Here is a 26255-nt window from a genome sequence, read left to right on the forward strand (position 1 = left end):
TGTTTTTTTTACCAAGCTAGATCTTTGTTTTTTCATGTTTTTAATGGTGTAGTTTACATCTTGTTATATTAAAATAAACTGAAATTTCCCAATGCAATATTAGACAAATTTTTACTTTCTTGAAGTATATGGATCATTTCATTTTTTTGCATGTAAATCTTTAACTCATCTAGGATTAATTTTGATCTGCCATACAGATTTGCTTTTTTTTCTTCTATACAGTTAAAATCTAGTCCCTACACTATTTATTGAGATGCCATTAATGAAAGTGGGAGGTGTGGTCGCTGGCACACAGTTTCTCAGTAAATAATTCTTGCCTTACTCTCTCCCTGTCTCTGTCTCTTGCATTGTCTTAGAAGTACAGAGTTAAGTGGTCTTGCTATGTCCAAAATTGGTTTGGAGGGAGAGAAACAAAGAGCAGGACTAATAATTGAGATTGCACCATTTCATTAATGATAAATATTTATGCGGCTCCTATGACTGATGAGTGAGAATTGTTAGCTTTCATAAAGCTAGTTTGGGATTTTGCTAGGCCTTTTTTCTTGGGACTTGCTTTGCCAGCAGGCCACATCATCACTAGGGAAATGGGAGATTTGCTCATCTCTCAATCTCTCCAAGCTGACATATGGCCTTCACTTTTCACTACTAACTCCCCACCAGAATAAGTCCCCCCAAACAAACATGTAAAGAAATAATCTCCCAGAATCTGAATAGCATAGGTTCTTTCTATTTTATTTTAGAACTTTTTGGAAATAACTGACTGCTTGTGTGGCATTGTTTATACTAAGGCTGTATTGCAAAGATTGTCATTCCCAAATTGCTGCAGCTATATTCTATCAGATAAATCGAGACAATGAAAAGGATTGGTTTTTTTTAAGAAAAACAAAGAGCACATACCATAACCCCATTTTATTATTGTTTCTTGTTTTCCCAAAGATGCTGTTCAGATCCAGGAGAATAGTCCTTTTCCTCCATTTTCACTGCAGTCTCTCCCATGGGGCTGGAATTGACCAGACTTTAGGAGCAGGGCGTGTCCATGAAAGAGGGCTTCAGCTTCAGTCAGGAAGGAGCTTCAGTATCTGATGGCCTAGAGCAGTGGTCGGCAAACCGCTGCTCGCAAGCCACATGCGGCTCTTAGGCCCTTTGGGTGTGGCTCTTCCACAAAATACCACGTGCGGGCGCGCACATGCAGTGCAATTGAAACTTCGTGGCCCATGTGCAGAAGTCGGTTTTCGGAAAGGAGACAGATGAAACAAGTATACAAGACGAGTGTGGATGGGAGAGTTGGAAGGGGTCGACCTCAGCGAACGTACCTCAATCAGATTGAGGACGTTTTTAGCAAAGGCCAGCTTAGGAGTACCCTGATTAAGTTAATAACAATGTACCTACCTATATAGTTTAAGTTTAAAAAATTTGGCTCTCAAAAGAAATTTCAATCGTTGTACTGTTGATATTTGGCTTTGTTGACTAATGAGTTTGCCGACCACTGGCCCAGAGATTTGGGGTCACTTGAAAATGTGTGTGTGTGTGTGTGTGTGTGTGTGTGTCTATGATGAGACCCCAGTTGTTCTAGTCTCCTTACTAGTCTTCTGTCTACACATATACTGCATGGAGGAAGGGGGCAGGCTGGGTGGACAAAGGGCCAGATATCACAGTCCACATGCGGAAAGTTAAAGAACCTGCTTATCTGCAGGACAGAGTTTTGATTGTAAATATCAGCAGACGGGTGGAAATTGAATCCTTCAGGAATTCGAGGAGATTCAGAATTTGAAATAAGAACTAGGAGGGAAAGAACAGCTAGAGAAGGGACATCAAACTGTCAAAGAGCATTAGCCAAGGATTCCTGATCTGGGTTCTGGTTGATTTGCAGGCACATTAGGTTCTGCATAAAGTATAATGAAAATTCTTAGCTCATCTGCCAAAGAGGTTCACTTCCCCTCTAAGTCTATAATGGAAAAAAATTCATCCACATGTGTTGGGGTGGGCAGGGGAGGATTAAGCAGACTGTGGGGAAAGATTTACTGCCTTAATCAGGGAAATCAGAACTGAGTTTTCACTTCCCTGCAGGGTGTAAAGCAGGAATTAGACCCACACTATCATAATCCGAAAGAGAAAATCTCAAATCTGATCCTGAGACCTAATGTAACTAAATTTCCAGTGTATGAGAATGAATATGGAAGTGACCATTATATCAGCACACTGTATACCATAACCAATCTTGTTTCTCCTGTGGACTATTAGACTTCGGCAAAACCCTGCCCAGGCCATCTCATTTCCATCTCCCATTAGCTTTTGTTTGGCTTTCAAAGTGAACATAATAGTTGGATTAGAAGAGAATATATAAAGTGTGATTCAGTGGCTACTTTGAAAATATTTTAAATGCGTTTTAAGTAGTTTCATCAAATTGATTTCACACTGTAGTGCCTAACTTAAATGCATTTTATGGTAATGCATGTGTTTGGAACCTAGATGTGTACTGTGATGATGGTATTTCAGGGTGGATATGGATTGAATGCGATTACATGACATCACTCCAAATTGTCCTGGGTCCAGAAACACTGGCTAACTCAGAAGGATCTTTGCACATGTGGCCAATAACGTGTACCATTCTCCTGTGCTTTCAAAGTTTTCTCCAGTTCTTAAAGACCGTGGGTGAAAATAGGGCCTCTCTGTTTTAGTCTGTCATCCTTTCAGCAAATAACTAAAAGTCAGATGTTTCTCTACTGGGTAGATCTATACCAAAGTATACCAAAGCTAGGAAGACATGTCCTGGGTCAAAGTGAGAAATAAGAACATTTTGTTATTGAGATTGATCTCTTTAACTCTGAGTGTGTATTGAGCCAGAGAGGCACTTAAAGCCAGGGCACTGGCAGGAATACAGACGGGAGCCCCTTGCTGGTGTCCCCTTGTCACCACCACCTCTCACCCACAGTGACATGCACTCAGGCCAACACGTCCATGCTCTGTTCACACCCCTCACAAACATCTGTGTCTTGGGTGCCCATCAGGCCTAGGGATGTGCACACCGATGGATGTTCGCCCTCAAGAGCATGGATTGGGGAAGGGCCCTACGTGGGGCCATTGGGAAGTGAAATTCTGGGTCTCAGGTACCTGGAGCATGGTCTCAAAGCTGGGAGAGGACAAGCACTGCAGTGGTCATGTTCCCGTGGCCCCGTGGCTTCACTGCCCCATTGGAGTGGAGAAAGATGAGCAAGCCAGAATGGGTTTGAACTCCTTTGTCCAACACGGGGGTAGCACTGTGTCCAGCCCATCAAAGTGGGAATAATCACAGGATGTTGTCTCACTGGCTCTTTTGCTTTTAGCCCGCGCACATTTGTATGTCTGTTCTGTGCAGATTGTTAGACTAGGTGCTGTGGGAGGATAGAAAATACAAAGCTATTTTTTAAAGGCTATTTTTAATGTTGTCATGGGGGAGACAAAAGCTGAACTGAGGATAATTACAAGATAACTGATTAATAAGGGGAAAAGGTTGGCTCAGAATTGTCGGGTAAGGGTATTTGGGGTGAAATGGAGTAAAGTGATGGCCCTAGCTGGAGGGGGAGGGCCCATTTCAGGGCCATGGGGTCCTAGAAATCATGGAGTTCAGGGCTGGCAAAGCCATGTTGCCAGCAAGTACCACAAGGGTGTGACCGGAACTGGTATAAGACAGTGGAGACTAGGGGGAGAATTGGAAGGATTTGTGTGGAATCAGCAAATCGGCAAATTCCAATTAAAAATAAAAATGCTGAACATTATACTGGCCAAATAAAATGGGAATGGGGTCCCTGAGCCCAACTTTCTGGGGCTGTTGCTGATTAAATTAAACTGCTGTGGCCATGCTGATGCAGAAACTTAATTGCTCACCCACATTCACTCCTAAAAATGTCACTTTATTATTTTTTTTTACAAAATATTTTTATTTTTTTAAATATACTTTTATTGATTTCAGAGAGGAAGGGAGAGGGGGAGAGAGAGAGAGAGAAACATCAGTGATGAGAAAGAATCATTGATTGGCTACCTCCTGTACACCTCGTACTGAGGATCGAGCCCACAACCCTAGACATGTGTCCTTGACCGGAATCGAACCCAGGATCCTTCAGTCCACAGGCTGATGCTCTATCCACAGAGCCAAACCAGCTAGGACAAACCTTCTTATTTTTCAATTACAGTCGACGTGCTTTATTACATCAAAAGAGAGAGCTTATTTGTATCTCTTTTTCTTAAAACAATTTCTTATATATGTTTCATTACAGCCTTAGAAGAGACATCAAATTGGCTTTGGTGGGAGTTTTTTTTCCCCATAAGTAGGTCACTGGAGATATAATTAATAGAGATAATAGCTATCTCATACACAGATTTCTTTTAGTTGAATGACCTCTTTTGAATGCATTTTCCCACTGCCAGTAACAAAGCAGCTAGTCGGTTTCTGTTTTCAGCTGGTTTTATAGTGAGGTCAAAAGTACATCCTCCCAATAGAAGAAACGTGTTAGCAACTCCCATAATTGTCTTACTGAAAAGCTGGGTTTCTTGTTAACTTTGAGGTTATGGGTTTTCTTATCTTGGCCTGTATGTTTAAGTGGTAAATTAGAGTTGTAAGGCCAGAGGAGGCTGTCAAGTCTCTCCCAACCCCAATTAGGCAGTTATACTGAGGGTGACAATATACTTATCAGCCAAAGCAGAACACTTTTGAGAATAAAAAAAGATACTATTAGTTATCTGAAGACAACAGGTATAAACTAGGGCTGGTCCTGGGCAACTAGAGGATATCGTCAGGCTACTCATTTAATCCACCCTGCAGAGAGGAGTCCAGCCACACACACACACACACACACACACACACACACACACAGAGAGAGAGAGAGAGAGAGAACAAACTTGATGGATAGGGCTGGACATTACTATTAGTCATCAATCATTAGATCGTTTCTTGGAAATTAAATATATATATTTAAGGAACTCTTTTCGGTATCTGTAAGAGACACATTGAAAAATCCTTACCCAAAGCCTTGGGTCTTAGTTATTCTGAAGCTCATGGTTCTGGGGAGACTGAGGTTCAAAGGGATCTTGGCCTGGAGGAAAGGAAACAGGGAGTTGCGCCTCCCCACCTGGGTGAAGATGTGTCCCCAAGAACCAGTGCCCAACCTAGGCACTCACAATATGCTCAGTAAATAATGATTAGAATAAACAAGCACATCCTGCATTAGATTGTGAACTTAGTGATTCACAGTTGTACAACAGAATAGAAATTTCTTTCAGTGGATGAAGCCATAATGAAGACCATTTGATGAAAACTCAAGGGTTGAGTAGGCACAAACTTGTTTGTTGATTTTGGGGTTGAGAGGAGAATATATTTCATTTACTTTGGAAAAGGCTCCCCCTGAATTGATATGGTAGGAAAGATTCCAATCCATATGGTGGTGATTAGATGAGGAGTGCTAAGGAAAGTGGTATCAGGAAATTCTTCCAATACTCAGACATGTATTGAGCACCTGCTCTGTGACAGGTGTTGCCCAAGGTGCTGGGGTTCAAGGTAGAGAAGAGAGTTCCTGATCTAAGGGAAATCACAGACTAATGAGAAGACATATAGACATTATGACAAAATCTGTAATAATAAAAGCGTAATATGCTGATTAGACCGGACGTCCTCCTGGACATCCTTCCAGGATGAAGCTGGGGCTGGGATTGAGACAGCTACCGGGGCTGCGAGGGAGGGATCAAGGCAGCCACGGCTGCGAAGGCCTACTCTTGCACTAATTTCGTGCATCAGGCCTCTAGTGTAATAATAATAATGGTATGTAAAGATCTAGTAGTAACAGGGAGAAGAGAATGATTCTTCTACTTGGGAATTCGGGGGATTCGTGGAAAAAGCAATGATGGAGCTGTGTGATGAGTTGACCAGCAGGCCTACTGAGGGTAGAGGAAGGAAAGCAAAGATCACATGGCTTGAATGTTAAGTGGTTGGTGTAACCTTGCCAATATCTTGCTGTTACTTAAACTGGACTTTTCAAGGGTAAAGTCACATATTTTGGTTACAACTGTGGGCTGAAAAACACCATATACGTATTTGTATGTCTACTTACATATGAGTAAAACTCATTTCATATTCTGTCAGAATCATGAGAAGGACTTCAGGAGAATAATTTTTTAACTATCCAGAGTGGGTGGATGACAGTGCATTGTATTTTTAAAACCCTACAGTTAGGAATCCCCATGCTTTCATTCTTAACCTGAGCCTACATTTAATTGCACTAGTAGCTACTTTTGTTTAACATCTATTTTCCTTTCAATTTATCTTTGGGGAAGGGGGAGGATGGAGAGAAGAGTGGGCCAGGTACTTGCTGGTGTTTCAGCAAAATGCTTCAGTGTGTCAAATGGTACCTCTTCTCCTTGCCTGCACTTACTGAGGCTTAAGGATTTTAAGTCCATTGCCTCTTTTTAGAGCTGCTTTCTTTCCCCTTAAGGAATTTTTATTTGTTTACTAGTCTTTCTCCTCTTTCTTTTTCAACATGAACAAAATCAAACAGTTGGACAATCATAACTAGAATAAGAACAAGTTCTGACTTTAGACTCATTTTTGTGTTAATCATTCTAGGCTATATTACTCCTCATATTCTTTCAAAGTATGAGAGGCCGAAGTCTTGCTAGTGCCCTGGTGTTTTGATTTCTTGGTGCACACTCTGTAAGAATGAGTGAAATACTCATTTTTAGGAGCAGTGAACTGTGGAAGATTCTGAAACCATTTATGAAAATGCTTACTATTTGTCTTTTCGGAAAGCAAAACACTTGTAAGTCAGAGTCGGAGAGCAGAGAGTGATCTCATGACCTTCCTTATAAGTAAGATGAGTTGTACAAATGAGTTGTACTTCTGAAAGAATCACTAACATTTTAGCCATAAGCCATAGAGCTTATTGAAATAGTTTTCTCCTATCCTTTGTGCGGCTTATTCATTTTAAAGGAAAAGTAATTGATGTTCAAGGCTTTTTCCAAAATAAAGTTTTGGAAAACCCTACAGTTCACTAACAAGTACTTGAGTCTTAAGATTCTGTATATTTTGCTACTTTTCTAGATTCTTATACAGATGAGCTATTGACATAGAATGAGCAAACTTGTGTAATTCTTTATGGAAGACTCAGTTGTAATGTTTGGCAAATCACAAAGATCTCTGGACGATGTGACTATATAGAAGAGTTGCATATCAGTCAATGACAACTGCTTCCTGATATAAAGCAGTTAGTAGTTAGCACTCAGCTAAATATTTGTATTGGATTTTTAAAGAATATCACATTTATAGCAAGTTACAGAATATTTGATTGTATAGATAATAGCTCAAATTAATTTAGAGTAAAAATTAGCCTTGTCTTGCATTTAAACTTTTAAATACACTAGTGGCAAATATGAGAAGTACATTATGTTGTGTATTTCCAAATAGAAAAACAGTTATTCAAAAATCCTTTGTGCTGGCCAGTGTGGCTCAATAGTTGAGTGTTGACCTATGAACCAGAGGTCACAGTTTGATTCCTGGTCAGGGCACATGCCCAGGTTGGGCCGTGGACTCAATACCCAGTAGGGGACTGGCAGGAGGCAACTGATCAATTATTCTCTCTCATCATTGATGTTTCTCTCTCTCCCTCTCCCTTCCTCTCTGAAATCAATAAAAAATAGATATTTGAAAAATTCTTTGTGATAAAATATTAACATGACCTTTTGGCTTTGTCTGGTACAAGAACTTATATGTCAGCTTAACCTTTTGGCTTTGCCTGATATCAGAAATTAACTTTGGACTTGAAAATAATTTCTTGATCAGCATAAGGTCCAAAGATTGCAGAAAGTGGAGGGAAATACTTGGAATTGCTGCTGTTATTGGTTAGTCAATAAAGATGATTGTGCAGGTTAATGAAACAAGTAGATTATCAAATATAAGACAGCATCTTTTGAATTTTGCTCCATTATTTTATTGTTACTTTTTTTAAAAAATCTCATACTGTTTGTTGAGCCTCATCACTTAATTTTTCAGCTTTCTCTCCTTATTCAAAAGCTTTGTAGTCGCTGCTTTTGTTGAGAGAGCAGCCGTGAATCCTGTCTTCAGTTGTTTACAGTTCTGAGTTGCCTAGGATATTGCTACTTCTTTTATGGTGAAAAATAGCACCTCCTCTGTTTGCAACCACAGAAGCTGGGGAAGGTGGTATGGTTGTGATGTGACATAGGGGCCGGGCAGAAGCAGGGCTGGCTGGAATAAGTAAATCATTATGGAGATTTAGAAATGTTTTTCCTCTGGAAATTGAAAAACAGAGCTCACATGGGGATATTTTATTCATGCAGAAGTGAAATTGGAACTTGGTATAAAAACCCATCAGCTAACCTGAACATGATGTAAAACCTTGAGCATTTCAGTCCCAGGTAAATTATATTAGCAGATGTCCCCCTCAGAAGAGCCCTGAAGAAGTGCTTCCTAACCAATCCATGAACTGGGTGCATCAAAACCCCCGGAGCGCCCTGGCTGGTGTGGCTCAGTTGGGTGAGCAGAGTTCCATACACCAAGAGGTTGCCAGTTCAATACCCAGTCAGGGCACATGCCCAAGTTATAGGCTCAATTCCCAGTAGGGGGCATGCAGGAGGCAACTGATTGACGTTTCTCTCATTGATATTTCTACCTCCCTCCCTGTCTTTTCCTCTCTCTAAAAAAATAAACATTTGAAAATCAACAAACAAACAAGAAACTCTGGAGTGCTGGTTACAATTTATATTCCCTGGCTCCTGCAAGGATCAGTCAAGCTTGAGCTGAGGAGGAGCCCAGAATCTGCATTTTTATTGAGTATCCCTCCCTCCATTGGATTGTACTTATGTAGGTATCTTACCCATCCAGCTGGAATAACAAAACACCACAGACTGGTTATTCATCAGAACCCAACCTTGATGGTACCTGACTTCCAACTTCCAACCTCCAGACTGGGAGAAAAAACAGAATTATTTCTCACATTCTGGAAGCTGGAAGTTGAAGGTCAGGTGCCATCAAGGTTGGATTCTGATGAGCACTTCCTTCCACATTGCAGACTTTTCCTTGTATGGTCACATGATGGAAGGGGCAAGGGAGATCTCTGGGTTCTCTTTCATAAGGGCACTAATCCCATTCGTGAGGGCTCCACCCTTATGACCTAATCACCACCCAAAGGCCCTTAGTACCATCACTTTGGGTATTAGGTTTTCAATTCATTAGGTTGAATTTGGGGGTGTGGGGAACACAAACATTCCGACCGTGGCAGCAGTGAATCACTTGGAATTTTCCCCAACGTTGGCCAGATTCTCTTGTAAATCAATATCTCTAGAATAACAAGTTCCAAGATTGCAGCACTCACAGTGCAGAAGCTCTCACTATGTGGGGTGGCTGCTGCCCAGCATCAGCTGAAGTTAGAGGGAGCTGAGCAAAATCCCTCTCAGCCCTCCAGCTTAAAGATTTCATAAGGAATTAACTCATCTATCTCCACTCCCAGGAAAACCTGATATGGAACTGGAGCCTGCCTCCCCAGGGGCTGGCACTGGGTCCTAAGTGTTATCAGAAAGGGCACGTGGCAGGGTGCCTGCTTCTGGGTGAGGTAGCTTTGTATGCTCAGATTTATCCAATCAATGCTGGGCCTCCCCTGAGCCAAGAAGGCCCACTCATCCTATTGCTTTCCAAAACAGTAATCATCCTGGTCATCTTAGTCAACAAATAATCCATTCACGAATATGTATTAGGTTTCTACTGTGTGCTGTTTCAGGCTCCATCAATTCCAGGGAACAAGAGAAATAGGATCCTGGCTTGTGGGCCACCTCAGTGTGTCCAGATCTCTTCTAAGCCCACTGGTCTCACAGATCATTTAGGCCACGTGACCAATGTCCAGAATTGTGTTCTTATTTTTATTCGGATTTACATTTTGTTCTGCTTATACTCTGTAACGCTGAACTAGAAAACAGTGACTTCTCGCAGATGGTTTAGAACACATCCTCCGCCACTGAAGATGGCTCTGCCCATCTCAGAAGCCTTCTCAGCTGTTGGCCTTGGCCCTCAGGGAGGCGGGCTTTACTGAAGATTGTAGGTAAACTTGAGAACAATTGGCTTTTTGTTTAGATGTCCTTGGGCTATCACTTGGAAAGGATTTATTTTGCTTTGGTCTCTGTTCCCTCCTGGCTCTTAAAAAAAAAAAAAAAAAAAAAAGCAGCAGCTTTTTTTTTTTATGAGCCTTTCTGTGTATTTAAAATTAAACTGTCATATTGCTTTCTCAAATTTCAGAACGAGTTTAGAATTTGAGTGTGAAGACATTTTGTTGGCCCTTTTACAATGACATGAGTTCCAACCCTCAGTTTTTTTCTGAGTGAGAACGTAGGTAGATTGAAGAAACCTCTGGGGGAAATTCCTTTAAGGAAGGGATGTAGAAGAGTAAATTCCATGTAAAGAGGACACTAGTTTGTGTGTACCGCTTTCCAAACTGTGATACCTACATCACTGGTGCTAGACAAGGTGTGTTTAGTTGGAATTTCACTGAAGTCTTATTTACCTACTAATAATACATTTAATTTGATTAGTCATGGCATGTGATAACTGGCTTTTCATTTTTGACATGCATGTCTCCCTTCATAAAAGCTTATTTAAATAAAAAATGCAAAAATGTTAAATAACCATACAGGTGGTATATGAATATGGTAAACATCACAAGGTAGGTACCCAGATGACAGAGTTTGGGGAAACACTGATGCCAAGAGCAAGCGTCTTCTAGGCCAGCCCTAGGCCTGCCAGGCCAAAGGTGCACACCCGTCACCCACAGAGAGCAGGGAGCTGGTGGAGGTGAGCTTTACCTAAAACAGTCACACTTTATGGGTATATGCCAACCACACAGAGTAGCAAGCTGTGTGTGTTCAGCTTAATCGCTTATTGAACCTCTACTCTGGGATAGGAAATCAGCTTAAGGGGCTGGTGGACCAGAGGATCCTGGGCAGAGCTTTACAGCGAGAGACTCAGGAGAGTAGAGCCCAGTCTTACCCGAGAAGCACATTGGACCAGCCAGGACTAACTTGCTGGTTTTATTTAAGAGGACAGTGCGGTAGGATGATGCTAAGCAAGAATGTCAAATGGAGCAGGCTCTTCATGAAATCTTACAAGTACTTACAACCATTGTTGTTCTTTTCCCCTGCAAATACAAAAACCATGAAGCAAAAAGTAAATGGAGAAGAGCCATTAGCCTTATTTATATTTGGAACAGAATCTAGAAACAAAATTGTAATTATATTCTTTTCCTCATCTGTGTTTAACAGCAAAAATCCTTCTGGGCTGTGGTCCTCTCTACCCCTACCTTTACCTCCCCCATTCTCCTTGTGGCCTCTTAATGAGGCCCTTCGTAAGCTGACAGCAGGGGTCACCAATCAAAAGCTGCTTCCAGGTTGCAGGCTCACATTGCCTGCCTCTCTGCGGTTTTTCAGGCCCTGGAGGAGCCCTCACCAGCATGTTGCTTTTGTGGGGGAGTGGAGGAGAAAGTCCTCATAAAAAGACAAGAAACAGCGTAGAGTGGACCCGTGCTACCGACCCAAACCATACATTCTAATGCATAATTGGTTGTAAAAGCTAAGTCAACAATCCTCCAGCCACCAGTACTTTTCATTCTAAAAGTCATATTTCTTTTTTCTTTTACTTGAAACAGAATAAGTGATTATACTCAAGGTCCAAGTGTTGAGTTTCTGTTTAGAACCAGAGAGGAACTCAACTCAGATCCTCAGCTTGACTTGACTGGTCCCCATGGTCCCGGTCACAGCTGTCATTGCAGATAGACCCCCGTCTCCACCCCTCTCTCTTCATGCCCCCACCTGCTGCTGGAACCATCTCACTTAGAACAGCTCTGAGGACTTAGGGGAAGGGATGTGGGGCAGCAATTCCCTGAGGCCTAAACAATGTTAATCATGAGAGCTGATGTTTAGGATTACTCTAAGTGACACAGATACTCACGTGTTCTTATAAATTCGCGTGTGTGTGTTTGTGTGTATGTGTGTGTATGTGTGTGTGTGTGTATGGGGAGAGAGAGAGAGAGAGAGAGAGAGAGAGAGACAGACTGATTGATGGATGAATTGATTGATCGATTGATTTAAAGCCTTCTAAAGCACGGGGTAGAGACTGCTCTGCCCAGGATTTAGGAGGGTACTACCCTACATCAGCATTCAACAAGCCTTTTCCAAGTTCATCCCCGTCAGCCCATTAATCATGATATGGACCAACTGGGCCAGGACATCCTGACTTTCTCGATGTGTTCCTTTTGAAGACTGCTGACTGGGATTTTCTCTTGTTTTGTCTATTAGGAACTGGTGAAAGTGGCAAAAGCACCTTTATCAAGCAGATGAGAATTATCCATGGGTCTGGTTACAGCGATGAAGACAGAAAGGGGTTCACGAAGCTGGTTTACCAAAACATATTCACCGCCATGCAAGCCATGATCCGAGCCATGGACACCCTGAGGATACAGTACCTGTGTGAGCAGAATAAGGTACAGCACTTGCGGGGCGTTGCCCTGTTTGTGATGGCATGCTTTCCTACTCTGGTGAGCAGATGTTTCTGAACAAAAAGATTTACTGGGTGTTTTGGTCAGAGGCCAAAAGAAGCTCTTGAGCTCAAACTCCAGAGAAGTGTGATGAATGTAGTCGGCCCTGTGGTCTTTTTTATGCTGGAGTTTTAGCACGGCAATCGTGTGGGGCTACCCCTGTGCGGGGATTCAGAATTGTGGGCAGTTGTTTCATTTGCTTATTTCAGGCACTGAGAACAGGAAGGCATATGCATTTTTCTCCTTCAGCTAAGGTACCCAGTTAGTTTTTCAGTGGAGCAATGGAGACCTTGGGTTTATAAGGGCCAACTTTTTAAAGAATTCCCAGTCTTAGGACATATTTTCACTAATGCCCTGTAAACTACTCAGAGAAAGCAGTGGGTTTTGTTTGTTTATTTTGGGAGCTAGCCCTTCTTGGGAGTTAAGTGATAGCTTATGTGAGTGATGCTTATATCCCAGCCAGCAGCGGGCCCTGATAAAGTATTGGTAACAAGTTCTCATTGGCTTTCATATCACCACTGGTCATTTAAAACACAAATCTGTGTAAGACCATAGGGAATAAAGGAGCAGGATGATGGGAGGAGGAGACAAATAAAATTTTATGTGGTATATTGGAATGCAAATTCATTGGACAATACTATGTCTGAGTTCATTAGGAATCTGGATTAGAAATAGAGTTTATTTAAAATCATACCAAATTACTACATGACATGATGATAAAAAGAAAAACTGTCTAAGATTAGTCTCTTTTGGGTCTATTAAAAAGAAATATAGCTGCTAAAAAGCCAGAATTGAGTGGGCTTTAGTATAGATCCCAAGGACAGCTTTCTCTTGAACTGGTGGCACCTGTGTTCATATGTGCTTTATATATATATATATATATGGCAAACTTTGTGCAGGGGATGCAAGGGGAGGGGTCCCTCAGCCCAGCCTGCACCCTATTGCAATCTGGAACCCCTTGGGAAGGTCCCTAGGCCTGGCCAGCGATCAGGGCCTATGTGGGCTTTCCTTCCCCCAGCTGCTGGCAGCTGGCCCCGCCCTCGCTGCTGCTTGCACTGCCCCCCCCCCCCCCCACCAGTCGCCTCCCTCTGTGGGAAACAGGCATGGAGTGCGATGGCTTGGCTAGCCTGGGCCTCCCTCTGTGGGGCAATCGATTGCCGGGGCTTCGCCATCGATAGCACAGCAGAGGGAGGCCCTGCTCACCGGGGCTCTGCAATCACGGAGGCCCCCAGCCACATTGATTGCTTCCCCGGCTGGTGGCCTGGGCCTCCCTCTGTGGGGCGATCATGGGGCGATGGCCGGGCCCCCTTACCAATCGCATCGCACCTGCCTTGGCTGGCCTGGCGCCAGTGTGTGTCATAGCGTGGTCATCCTGATGGTAATTCTGCTGTTTGGTCATTCGGTCAATTTGCATATTACACTTGTATTATTATAGATTATACAAAGACTTTCAAAGCAATTAGTCCAAACTTTTTATTTCTCAGTGACTGGATTACATAGAAAAACACAGCATGCACCAAATCTTAGACTTACTTTAACACTGTGTCTGCAAATTAATGTCTACCACCATTTCCTTGCAGTCTTGAAGGAATGTATTTTGCCTATAGCTTCAACTTTCAACAGTGTTATACTGAAAAGTGTGTGTGTTGAGGGGGGATTAGCCTTTACTATATCTGGTGCCAAGTAATGTGAGAGGTGCATGCTGAGCCATTGGGAGATTCTGGAAGTGACTCTGATGATTCTTTTGCACATTGTGTTGAGTACACGCTTTCTATCTTTTAGAAACAAGCCTCATGATATGGACCAACTGGGCCAGGACAGAGTTATATATGCCATATGACTGACATATTGGGATAGGTTATAACTGGCAGAGGCTTGTTGGTCCATATCATGAGGCTTGTTGAATGCTGCCAGTTATGACCTATCCCATTCTTTTTTAATCACCCTGTACAAGGTATTTTAAAAATTAGGCTATCTGTGAAAATTTAGGATCAGAAGAGGTATGTCAGGAATATTCTTGTGGTTTAGTTTTCTATTTGTTTGTTTGTTTTTCTGTTCTAACATGTATTTGGTTTCTCGGTCATAGTAGGGTGACCGGGGGAAGCTTGGAATTTAGGGGTGGATTTGTAAACAGACCTATTGGGAAGAAAATGCTTAAGCGTATATCAGTTCTGCTTACCTTGGCAACGTGTTTGTAAAACCCAATCAGACTTAGTAATCAAGGTCTCTGGGTTTTTGCTTTGTTTTGTTTTCCCTCAAGGTCTTCTGGTGCTACTCTGAGTTTATGTTTTGAACAAAAAGGTTTTATGGGGTTTGACATTCTACCACTTTCTCCTTTTCTCTCTCTTTTTTTTTAAAAAAATTATCTTTATTGTTGAAAGTATTACAGATGTCCCCCCCTTTTTTTTCCCATTGACCTCCTCCACCCCACACCTGTCCCTCCCAGTCCTTCATCACACTATTGTCTTCTTTTTAAAAAAATATATTGATTTTTTACAGAGAGGAAGGGAGAGAGATAGAGAGTCAGAAACATCGATGAGAGAGAAACATCGATCAGCTGCCTCCTGCACATCTCCTACTGGGGATATGCCTGCAACCAAGGTACATGCCCCTGACCAGAATCGAACCTGGGACCCTTTCAGTCCGCAGGCCAAGGCTCTATCCACTGAGCCAAACCGGTTTCGGCTATGTCTATTGTCTTATGCATGTAAATTTTCTGCTTAATCTCTGCCCACCCATCCACCCCCACCTTCCTTCAGAAATTCGTCCGTCTGTTCCATGCCTCTATGTCTCTGGATCTATTTTGTTCATCAGTTTATTTTGTTCATTAGAATCCACGTATGAGTGAGATCATGTGATACTTACCTTTCTCTGACTGCCTTATTTCACTTAGCATAGTACTCTCCGGGTCCATCCATGCTGTTGCAAATGGAAAAGAGGGAACTTTCCTCTTGGTCTTAATTCTTTTTCACCAGGCCATGTCCACTTGCCTACTAATCTGTTAGTGTCCCACAGTTGCTGTAACAAAAGACCTCAAACTGGGTGGCTTAGAAGAGAAATTTATGTGGCAACAGGTCTGAAGGCTAGAAGTCCGAAATTAAGGTTGATTGGTTCGACGGGAGACTGTGAGGGAAACTCTGTTCCATGCTTGTCTTCTAGCCTCTGGTCCTTGCTGGCGACCTTTGATGTCCTTTCCAGTCTCTGCCTATCTTCACAGAGTTCTCCCCTGTGTGTGTCTCTGTGTTCTGTCCGTGTCCCAATTTCTTCTTCTTATAAGGATGCCAGTCATTGGATGTAACTGGGTTACATCTACAAAGACAGTTACTTTCTGAGGTTGGGGTTTGCATGAATTTCAGAGGGATGCTATTCAACTCAGTAGAGTCTGCCTCCATTCATATCCATCCCACAGCAAAATATATTTCCCCTATTCCAATAATCCTCAAAGTCTTAATCCATTCCAGCAACAACTCTTTCTCATAGCTAATGTAAATATCAACTCACAAGGCCCTAAGTCTCATCATTTAAATCATCTAAATCAGGTATGGGTGTATGTCAGTTATACGGCATATTGGAATATGGATTCTGGATTTGGTCCATTCTGGAGCAGAATCCCTCTCCTTCCACAGACCTGTGAAACTAGGAAGCAAGTCCTGTGTCCTCTTCACTTATGTATCTGGCTCCATTCTCAATGCCTCCTTTCTTTCTGCTTTAAGTACCTACTTTTATGCCTCATAAACTTCCTCTTAACCTTCGGACATATGCCTGGGATGAACCACATGCTGAAATGGCCTAAGGAAAGGCAAAAGATTCAGTGGAAAGAACATTGGATAGGTTCCTAAAAATCTGGGCTCTGCTTATGGCTCCCCTGTGGGTCTCAGGCAGGAGTCAGCAAACTTTTCTGTAAAGGGCTAGAGAGGAAATATTTTTGGCTTTGAGGGCTATACTGTCTCTCTGGCAACTGTTCGACTCAGCCATTGTAGTGCAAAAGCAGCCATTGGCCATGCATAAACAAAGGAATGGGACTGGCTTGTAAACTCTATTGGCAAAATGTAAAAGCCACTCTTAATTCATGGTCCGGACAAAAACAGGCCACAAGTACATTAAGTCCATGGGCTGTAGGTGCCCACCCTAGTCCTAGGGGAAGCCATAAAACATCCCTGGTCTTTGCATTTCTCCACCTGGTCAATGCAGCCCACACATGCTCTGTCTACTCCATAAGCCAACATGGGCAAAAGGAAGTGCTTTGCAAATTAAACAGCACTCAAGAAATACAAGGTTATTATTGGGGCAAGTTCAAAAGCCAAAAATGGACTCATTGTTCTTTTTCATCCATTCCTTCTCTATTGTTTTCTGAATAATTTTCTCTGTGGGCTAAAACTGATGACTAAACATGGAACTATAGCAAAGTACCATACTCATTTAAGTCATAAAATAAAATTAGTGTTTTCTTGAAACAGTTGATTAGTGAAGACAGGGTTGAACAAAGTCTTCCTTAGGTTTCATTTTTAGTGGTGTATTGCTTCCCTCAATAATTCTTTGCTAAGAATTTCGTTTGATTATCTTTTATTTATTTATTTTTTGGAGCTGGGAACACTTTCTTAACAGTATATATAAGGAAATGAAGAGTGATTTTTTCTTTAAATGTTTGCAAGATTATTGCTCAGCTAGATTGTTTAAAGTCTTTGCCTATTACAGACAGGCTGCTTATGAAAGAAAAATTATCAGAAGGTTAGTTCAGCATTTGTTTTTTAACCAACATATTTTTTCCAATTAAGATTGAGCCTTGCCCTGGCTGATGTTTCTCAGTGGTAGAGTGTCGGCTCACAGGTTTGATTCCCAGTCAAAGGCGTGTATCTGGGTTGCAGGTTTAATCCCTTGTGGGAGCCAACCAATCCATGTCTCTCTCTCACATTGATGTTTCTCTCTCTCTCCCCCTCCCTCCCTTCCACTCTCTCTAAAAATTAATGGAAAAATATCCTAGGGTAAAGATTAACAAAACAAAACAAAGGTAGAGCCTTGAAGAATATTTTCTTCTGTTTTGCCGTCTTTTATTTGTAAAGAAATGATTCATATGTATTTGTTGGTAAGCCTTACTTATGAATGTCTCTCAGGAGTGCTGTATGAGCACATTAGAACTTATAACTTCTTGAATAAATATTACAAAGGTATGTGCTCAGTGACAAGGCTCCTACATTTGAGTTAGCTTATAACTCACTCTCACTAGTGATGATTTCATTGAAATCCGAAGAGCCTCATATTTTTGCTGTTTCTAGTGTCTCCAACTTGGAAAATTCTCATTCTAGACCTGTCCTAGAAGCAAATCTTTCTGATCCCTTAAAGTTTCTGTGGAATCTGCCTGGATGATTTAGATGCAGAAATTCCCAAGAATTTGACAGCCTGCCCAACTTCTCAGAAGACTTTTAGCTCTCTATTCAGTGGGGCCCAGAAAAAAGAATTAGGTCTATATGGGCTCTCGGGCAGCAGCCCCCATAAAGATGCTTTTAGGAGCTCTTTATGATACCGGGGTCACATCATATTTGCATATGTTACACAAATTTAATTGCAAAGGCTCCTCACAAAAACATTGTTAAAAGGAAAGTTAATAATTAAACAATTATTTGCCTACCATTCTACTGCAAGTACCTAATTTGGAATTCAGTGTTTCTAGAAGTATTTGAAAGTATTACAAATGTCCCTTCCTTCCACCAAAGGTATTTCTATCTATCGAGATGGTAGCTTACCAAGTATAAAACTTAAACATCAAATGTCCACGTTTACAATTAAGCAATCAAGTCTAGTATTTATGTGGCAGGATCACAGAGGATGACATTTTTTAATGCCCAAGAGAGCTCTGATAATGTCCCATCTGCATATATACTACTCGTCCAGCTTAACTGTTCATTCTCAGGAAGCAAGAGGCTGAAGCTCCGGGCAGTCTATTAAACACTCATGTGAGGAAACCGGGCCCAGTGAAGTGAAAGGAGTCAATGGATGTCACTTTCTGTAGAAGAGTTTCTCAGGGCTTCAAGTATTTTAAGACAAACTCTTCTTTTCTAATTTTGTAAACATCTGTTTGAATATATTTTTCAGTCCTCCTTCCTCATCCAATTTGAAAAGTCAGATTCTCCAAGAGCCCCTGGGACTAGGGAGGCCCATGTTCAGACGTTGGCGGGAGCCCAGGGTGCTGGTCCTCTGGCAGATGCTCAACTTAGGCTCTTTCTTCCCGTGCCCCATTGGATGGTGAAGTCGTGTTACTAAGAACTTAGAGTACCAGCTAGTGTCGCAACAGCAACCAATAATTCTCTACCAACATCCCAGGTTGGAGCGTTTTTACTTATCCCACTCGTTCTCTGATTAATCAGTGTTCACTGTAGTGTAAAAGTTGCTATAATCAGAGCTTGAGATGTAAGATTTTGGAAAATGGCAAAAAAAAAAAAATGTAAAGGAGAAAGAATCGGTTGTCTCCTTAATCATTATCAGAAGTAAATCTGACCACCCACTCCCACTGAGCCTGACTTGAGAGAGAGGAAGTTACTTGACCAGTGAAATATTAATTTCTTCCCCTACCTCAAGGCTAACACATCCTACCATATCCAAAGAAATGCTTTTACAAATCTGGCAAAAGGGGGAAATTTCACAAAGTTACAGACAGTCCAGAAACTAGTGTGACCATCAGTCTATGTGAACATCGATCCATCTGTCCCACATATGTGGAATGATTGCCTTGAGTCTTTTAAATTCCATCCTGTTTTGCTGCTATCTTAAAACATAATGGGGAACATGTGAAAGACCCTCATGATTCAAAGCTCTTTAATAAAAGCTAGAATCATAATTCTGATGCTAGTAAAGTTCTTGTGAGATCTGAAGTCCTTCACAGTTTGCTTTCTCCTCCTGGTAAAGCTGGCCTCTCATTTTCTGAAGGTAGAGAGGTAACAGGTGTGTCAGTGCTGCTCTGTGCCCCCACCCCCTCCTTAGCCCTGTCCCCTTTAGCCCCGCCCCCCTTAGCCTTGCCCGCTCTGAACACCTAGTTACCTCGTTGACTTGTGCCAAGAGGTAGATTACCCTCCAGATTTGTTTTGGAATCCCGCCAAGGGAATCATGTATTCATCTGGTATTATTGAATTTAAAGGTAGAGTTTCTCATTAATTGGTTAGCTCTGCAATAGTATCCTAGGCAAACATTCTAGAAAGCATCCTCTCTGTAGTTAAAGATTTTTTTTTTAAAGCTGGGGACTCAAATGGGATACAGCAACTAATCCAACAGAAACAAATTGTTAAACGTGTGCGTGTGCGCGCGCGCCTGCCTCTGCACACACGATGGGTGTGTTTATCAGTAAATCTACTTTGAGAGTAAAAGCCATATTCATTAGAAAGCAGAACAATAGGCTTTCCTTTTTTTTTTTTCCTTCATTGACACTTCTTTTTGGAAGCTCAAATGTTGTCATGGAGTTTTGAGACATTGTATCTCATATACTTCATCTTGATTTCTGAAACTTAAAACTGTCATGTTTAATTAAGACTTATCTAAATTAATGTGAAATAGCTTTCACATTGGTACTATGCTTTGTATTTCCCCTAAATTAAAATATTTTGGCACTTTCCTATCTGTAATTAGACGTAAAAATTTGTTTTAAGTTCACCATTTACAAGATCTGGTTAGTAAATTGTTTGCTTTTGTGTGTGACTGTGTAACTTATTAAGGGTAGAAATATGTAGAAAGTTTGTCTAGATTCTCTTTTAGAAATAAAAGACACCTCAAGTCTTTTAATCATTTAAATAGTTAAGGTGGAATTAGTTGCAAAAAGGTTGAGGATGATAGGAACGAGTCTGCTGGTATTTTAGCCTCTAGGCTCTCTGCCTTCTTTTTATTTATTGATGAGAGAGAGAGAGAGAGAGAGAGAGAGAGAGAGAGAGAGAGAGAGAGAAAGCCACTGAAAGGTCCATGAAGGCTAAGGACATGTAGTTTTTATGCACCTTTGCAGCTCCAGCTCCTGACATGGATGCAGGTAATTTGCCAAAAGCCTATCTACTGAAGAGCCAACTTCTGGGGCAAAAGAATCTGATTTTTAAAAAATGAACTCAACAGGTGATCTGAGGGCCACCTGTGGCCTTTCCTGAACCTGCCTCTGACATACTCTCCAGCCTCCTCTGCCCTCCCTATTGGACTGGGGTTCTGGTACCGCCCGTGCCTCTCTGTTTGCTCATATGTCTCATCAGTTTGAATATCCTGACACTCATACATAGCCAACTTCATCTATTTATCTTGAACACGGCTTCCAGGACTGTAGCAGACTTTCTGTGCCAGCCTCCCTTTTCCAACCCCTGTGGGGTTAGGCACTCTTTCCAGTGTACCTATAATACCTTGCATGGGGCATATTACATTGTAATTCTTTATGCATCGCTCCCACTTCAGACCAGGAGTTCTTGGAGATTGGAAATCATGTCCTGTTCCTCTCTGTATCCTTGTGGGCTCCTTAATTGTTAGTGAAGTCACATTCAAACCTTGTGTGAACATAACATCCTCAATTCAAAGCTGCCTGAGGGCTTTGTGCCGGGGTGATATCCACAGTCTTGGAGGATCACTAAGCTGTTCTTGCACATGATACGTGTTTGTTTTCTTACCTTTGGGATTGTGACACCAGGCAAAAAGGAACAGAGAGTCTACAGGGCCATGTTTTTCTTTTTCCAAAGAAACACTTCACAATTGGAACTACTGCTTCTGAGATGCAAGATAAGCAGGTAGCCTGGCATAGTCATGGGGCTCAGAAGCCGTGGAGGAAGCATGGGGTTGGCCGGACCAGCTCCTGGGATGTGTTTGGGGAGCAGCTAATGTCCTGTGCAAGTTAAGTCAGTGGTGATGACTCCTCCTAAGCTGAGTCACCAGGCGGCTGCTTTGGAATTCCATGGGACCAAAAAAAAAACGGTGCTGTAAGGAAGAATGGCTGGCTTATTAGTTAGAAGAGAGAGTCAAGGAATTGTGCTACAACTCAGCAATCTAGTTGTAAAATAATTGAGAAATAAGACAAAGAAGTAAGGCATATGGTGACCAAAATATCATGTCTGCTTGTCTAAAGCTAAGGGTGGAGAAGGTGGCTCATAACTAAGCCCTGTGACCTTTCTAATGAATACTTAGAATGTGACAGACTTACCCATGAAGTCACTGTCAGGTCAGGAAGACCCCCGGTCTCACCCACAGGGCAGGGCTCTAATAGCATAGACAGGGTTGGGGGCAGAGGGCAGAGTGTTACTCAGATGACATGCCTCCACTTGGAGAGTGTCCTGTGTCACCTGGGTCATAGCACTTATCCCACGCCATCTCTGCCCATGCCTGAGGGCAGGCACTCAGATGAGTGTGAATCTGTCAGGCTTTTTTGAGGAGATATCGTTGTATCCTCAGCAATTCTTCAGTGTGGATACTATCAGTGTGTGGAAACTGAGGCTTATTGGGGTCAAGGTACCCAGGAAACAGAACCCGGCTTCCTGACTCCCCAGGCCCAGCTGTTAACACCCGTGCTTCAGGTTTCTCTATGGGGAAGATAAGGCATGTGCAGTGGGAGGTCTTAGATCTTCCTTTAAAGGTTGGGTTATAAAAGCAGTAAATTAGCCAAGACTGGTTTGGCTCAGTGGATAGAGCGTCGGCCTGCAGACTGAAGGGTCCCAGGTTCGATTCCGGTCAAGGGCATGTACCTTGGTTGCGGGCAGGTGTGCAGGGGGCAGCTGGTCGATGTTTCTCTCTCATCGATGTTTCTGACTCTCTATCTCTCTCCCTTCCTCTCTGTAAAAAAAATCAATAAAAATATATTTTAAAAAAATTAAAGCAGTAAATTATATGAAAGGAAGGCTCTCTTTCTCAAAATCTCGGTTCCTGGCCCCTTTCAAATAATTACTTTCTCCCTGGCTGGGCTTCAACCTGCTCATACAACTGTCGGTGTTATCTCTATCAATATTTACACACACACAAGTCAGGCAATTAAAACCCCCAGAAATATCAGGATTGTGCATCTGCTGGATGAAGTTTGAGGATTGAAGAGCTTTCTTTTAAGTGGATTTGAAACAGTTGCATGGAGAATATTTTTAATTTTTTTTTATTTCCCTAGAGGAGAGAAGTAAACAAGCCAGAGATGATTTTGAATTTATTTTGCAAATTGAAACAAACAAAACATGGCAGTGACCTTCGAACCAGTGCCAGAGAGTCAGGAAAGATCAAAGATCAAATACAACCTGAAGGGCATGTTCTGATGCTGGTGTAAGTGGGACTCATTTAGCTTTGATATTCTGCCTGGATTATGTCTCAAGTGCAGTTATGTTTTAACTTGTCTCACCCCCAAGTTATTCAGACTTCCAGACCTGCTCACAAGTTTGGTTTAATTCAGTTAGGGAAAACACAGGAGGACACCCAGCCGGTGTGCTCAGTGGCTGATTTTGTTGACCTAAGAACCAGGATATTGTGGTTCGATTCCCAGTCAGGGCACATGCCTGGGTTACAGGTTCGATCCCCAATGTGGGGTGTGCAGGAGGCAGCCCATCAATGATTTTTCTCTCATCGTTGATGTTTCTATCTCTCATTCCCTCTCCCTTCCTCTCTGAAATCAATAAAAATATGTTTAAAAAATAAAAATAAACATAGGAGAAAGAAGAGTGATGTGATCACGATCTCTCCTACCTACACTCAGGTTGCATGTCCAAATTCTCTGTCTCAGTGAGGGATGGGTCCTGGTTCCCAGGGCCTGTCGGTGAGCTGGTGCACAGGGCCCATGTGGAGAATGGCACGTCTTCTGATTTCTGTGCAACTTCAGAAACACTTGGACTGGCACGTGGGTTCTAAGAGTGAGGTCTGTTCCGGTGAGCAGAGCAGGGGTTGGAACAGTGCCTTAGCGGCTGGTGAGCTGGATAACTTGGGCAAATTCCTGGCCCTCTCTGAACTTGCTTCCTTGTTGGTAAATGAGGGCACTGGATTAAATGGCTTTTAAATTTCCGAACTATAGAGAAATGAAGGACTTATCATAGAATTGGAGGATAATAAAGTAAGGGCATTCTGGAATTTCATGATTATGATCATCTAGAGGAGGTTTTTTAAAACCTCTATTCCCTCCTGACTTAAAAAAAATATTTTTGAGATGAGAAAATGTCTGTGCCCTGGGACCTTGGGCCCTGAGATTCAAATCTACCGGTCAGTTCTAATATGGAGACACTTTGGCCCCTTCCAGACTTTGGCCCCTTCCCGACTTTGGCTAGTTCTGAGAGGATCTGTCCTTTTCCCCAAGGGCTGTCTGGGCTGCTTCATCATTTATCAGATAATCTTAGCATCCTAGAACACCTCCAGACAAGATGCCTCCTCACTCCTTCCTCCTCCCCCCTCCCCCTGGACACTTCCAACCTAACTCCCTACACATCTGTTCTGAGAGCTGCCTCCTAATTATATCCTAGGAGCCTGATATAGAAAGGGCCAAAGGGAACATTCCTTCTCTGTCTCCCTGACTATCCCAGGGGCATCTTGGGTCATGGGTGGAGGCTTGCTCCTTGGTGAGATGCCCAGAGGCCATCTGACTGGGAACCAAAGCTCAATGTGCAACAGGACCCATCTGAGGGCAGAGTGCATTGGCATAGGGACCACGGGATATTCCCACCGTGTTCAGGCTCGTCTGTTTAAATAGGACCAACAATTCTTGGTTAGTATTGAAATAAATTACCCATCTCATCTAAAGTTCTGTGAAGCAGAAACCCTAAAGCATCACCTCAATGAGAATATATACTGAGATTCATTCTGAATCCCACTCAAAAAGTAGGATAACAGAGTCAGTATTTCAGAGCCTGAAGGAACCCTCAACTCTCTAGGTCAACCCAGATCTCTCCATGGATAACTAACCGCAGTTCAAAGTGGTCCAGTGATGTGCTCAAGGCAAGTTAGGGGACTGGAGAGAATCTCAGGAGCGTTGTTTCCTGTCACTCAGCATGGATCTACACCCGAGTCTTCAGGTGAGGTTCTGAGCTTTGTAACATCAGCTTGTTAGAAGTTGAGATCATAAATTGAGGCGGCATTTGAAAAGTTCTCTCCCATTTTAATTCCTGCTTTCTATAGGTTAGCATGTTTTTGTTTGTTTCTGTGGTTCTGAGCTTTGTAACATCAGCTTGTTAGAAGTTGAGATCATAAATTGAGGCGGCATTTGAAAAGTTCTCTCCCATTTTAATTCCTGCTTTCTATAGGTTAGCATGTTTTTGTTTGTTTCTGTGTTCTTCAAATAACTGTTCCTCTCAACTTTTAAAAAGAAAAATTTCACAACTAGAAAAAAAACTTGAAAGAATAGCACATGAACACTCATTTACCCTCAGCCAATTGCTAATATTTTGTGATACTTTCTAGCTTTCTCTCTCCTCTTTTTGCACATGTGCCCAAGTGTGTGTGTGTGTGTGTGTGTGTGCCCAAGTGTGTGTGTGTGTGTGCCCAAGTGTGTGTGTGTGTAATTTTTCTCTGTTTGTAAATTTATCTTAATTATTGAAAGTATTACAGATGTCCCCTTCTCCCCCATTGCCCTCTCCACCCCACTGCCCACCCTCCCAGGCCTTCACCGCCCTATTGTCTATGTCCATGGGTTATGCATATAAGTTCTTTGGTTAGTCTCTTCCTACCCCACCCCCTTTCCCTCTGAGATTCCTCATGCTTCCATGTCTTTGGATCTATTTTGTTCATTAGATTCCACATATAAATTAGGTCATGTGATGCTTTTCTTTATTTGACTGGCTTATTTCACTTCGCATAACATTGTCCAGGTCCCTCCATGTTACTTTTTCTTTATGTAAGTAAAAGTCCACTGCAGACATCATGATGTCACCCTTCTATGCTTCACAAAGTGTCTCCTCCGAACAAAGGCATTCTCCAAGAGTACCGTGAGCATACCCAGGAAAGTTTACTTTATAGCTACACTATTATACAATAGAAAATGCAAGTTAAAATGTCTCCATGTGCCCCCAATATGTCCTTTACAGATTCTTTTTTTCTTTTTAATCCTCACCTAAGGATATTTTATTGATTGATTGATTGATTGATTGATTGATTTTTTAGAGAACGGAAGAGAGGGGGAGAGACAGAAATGAGAGAGACACATCGATTGGTTGCCTCCCACACAAGCCCTGGTCCAAGCCAGGGACCTAGCCTGCAACCAAGGTACCTACCCTTGACTGGAATCAAACCCACCATTCTTCAGTCCTCAGGCCAATGCTCTAACCGGCTAGGGCACAGATTCCCCTTTTTTTTTAAACTCCAGGAACAAACCAAGAACACTGCATTGTATTTAGTTTTTATCCTTATTCTCCTTTAAATTGTACCATCCCCCCTTACCATTTTATTTTTGTCTCTAGTGGCATTGACATTTTTGAAGGGTCCAGGCTAGTTTTCTTATAAAATGTCCCACAAAGAGGAGTTCTAGTTTTGTTTTCTCATTAGATTTAAACATTCAGCAAGAATAGTTTATGGAGGAAACCTCCTACTTTGCACACAGATTATAAATGGCGCAGCCAGTTTGGAGAAGAGTCAAGAAGCTGCTTAAAAGGTTAAAATAGAGTTTCAGGGGACCCAACAATTCCTTGCCTAGTTATATACCTGAGAGAAGTGAAAACATGTCCACAGAAAACCATGTAAATAAATGTTCATAGCGGCATTATTCATGATAGAAGAAAAGTGGAGATAACACAAATGTTCATT

At 42.1% G+C, this 26255-nt stretch overlaps 1 protein-coding gene across 1 annotated transcript in view; it reads left to right on the plus strand.

Annotated features, from left to right (window-relative positions):
• The window catches only part of GNA14 (G protein subunit alpha 14), a 147711-nt gene that overhangs the window by 65013 nt on the left and 56443 nt on the right, over window positions 1-26255 (plus strand). Inside the window, exon 2 of the mRNA XM_070431466.1 lies at window positions 12319-12503. Within this exon, the coding sequence (XP_070287567.1) occupies window positions 12319-12503 (185 nt within the window). The remainder of the gene's footprint in view (window positions 1-12318; window positions 12504-26255) is intronic.

Source organism: Myotis yumanensis, unplaced genomic scaffold, assembly GCF_028538775.1.
Source record: "Myotis yumanensis isolate MYYU_CA2020_CCGP unplaced genomic scaffold, mMyoYum1.0.hap1 SCAF_12, whole genome shotgun sequence".
Lineage (NCBI taxonomy): Eukaryota > Metazoa > Chordata > Mammalia > Chiroptera > Vespertilionidae > Myotis > Myotis yumanensis.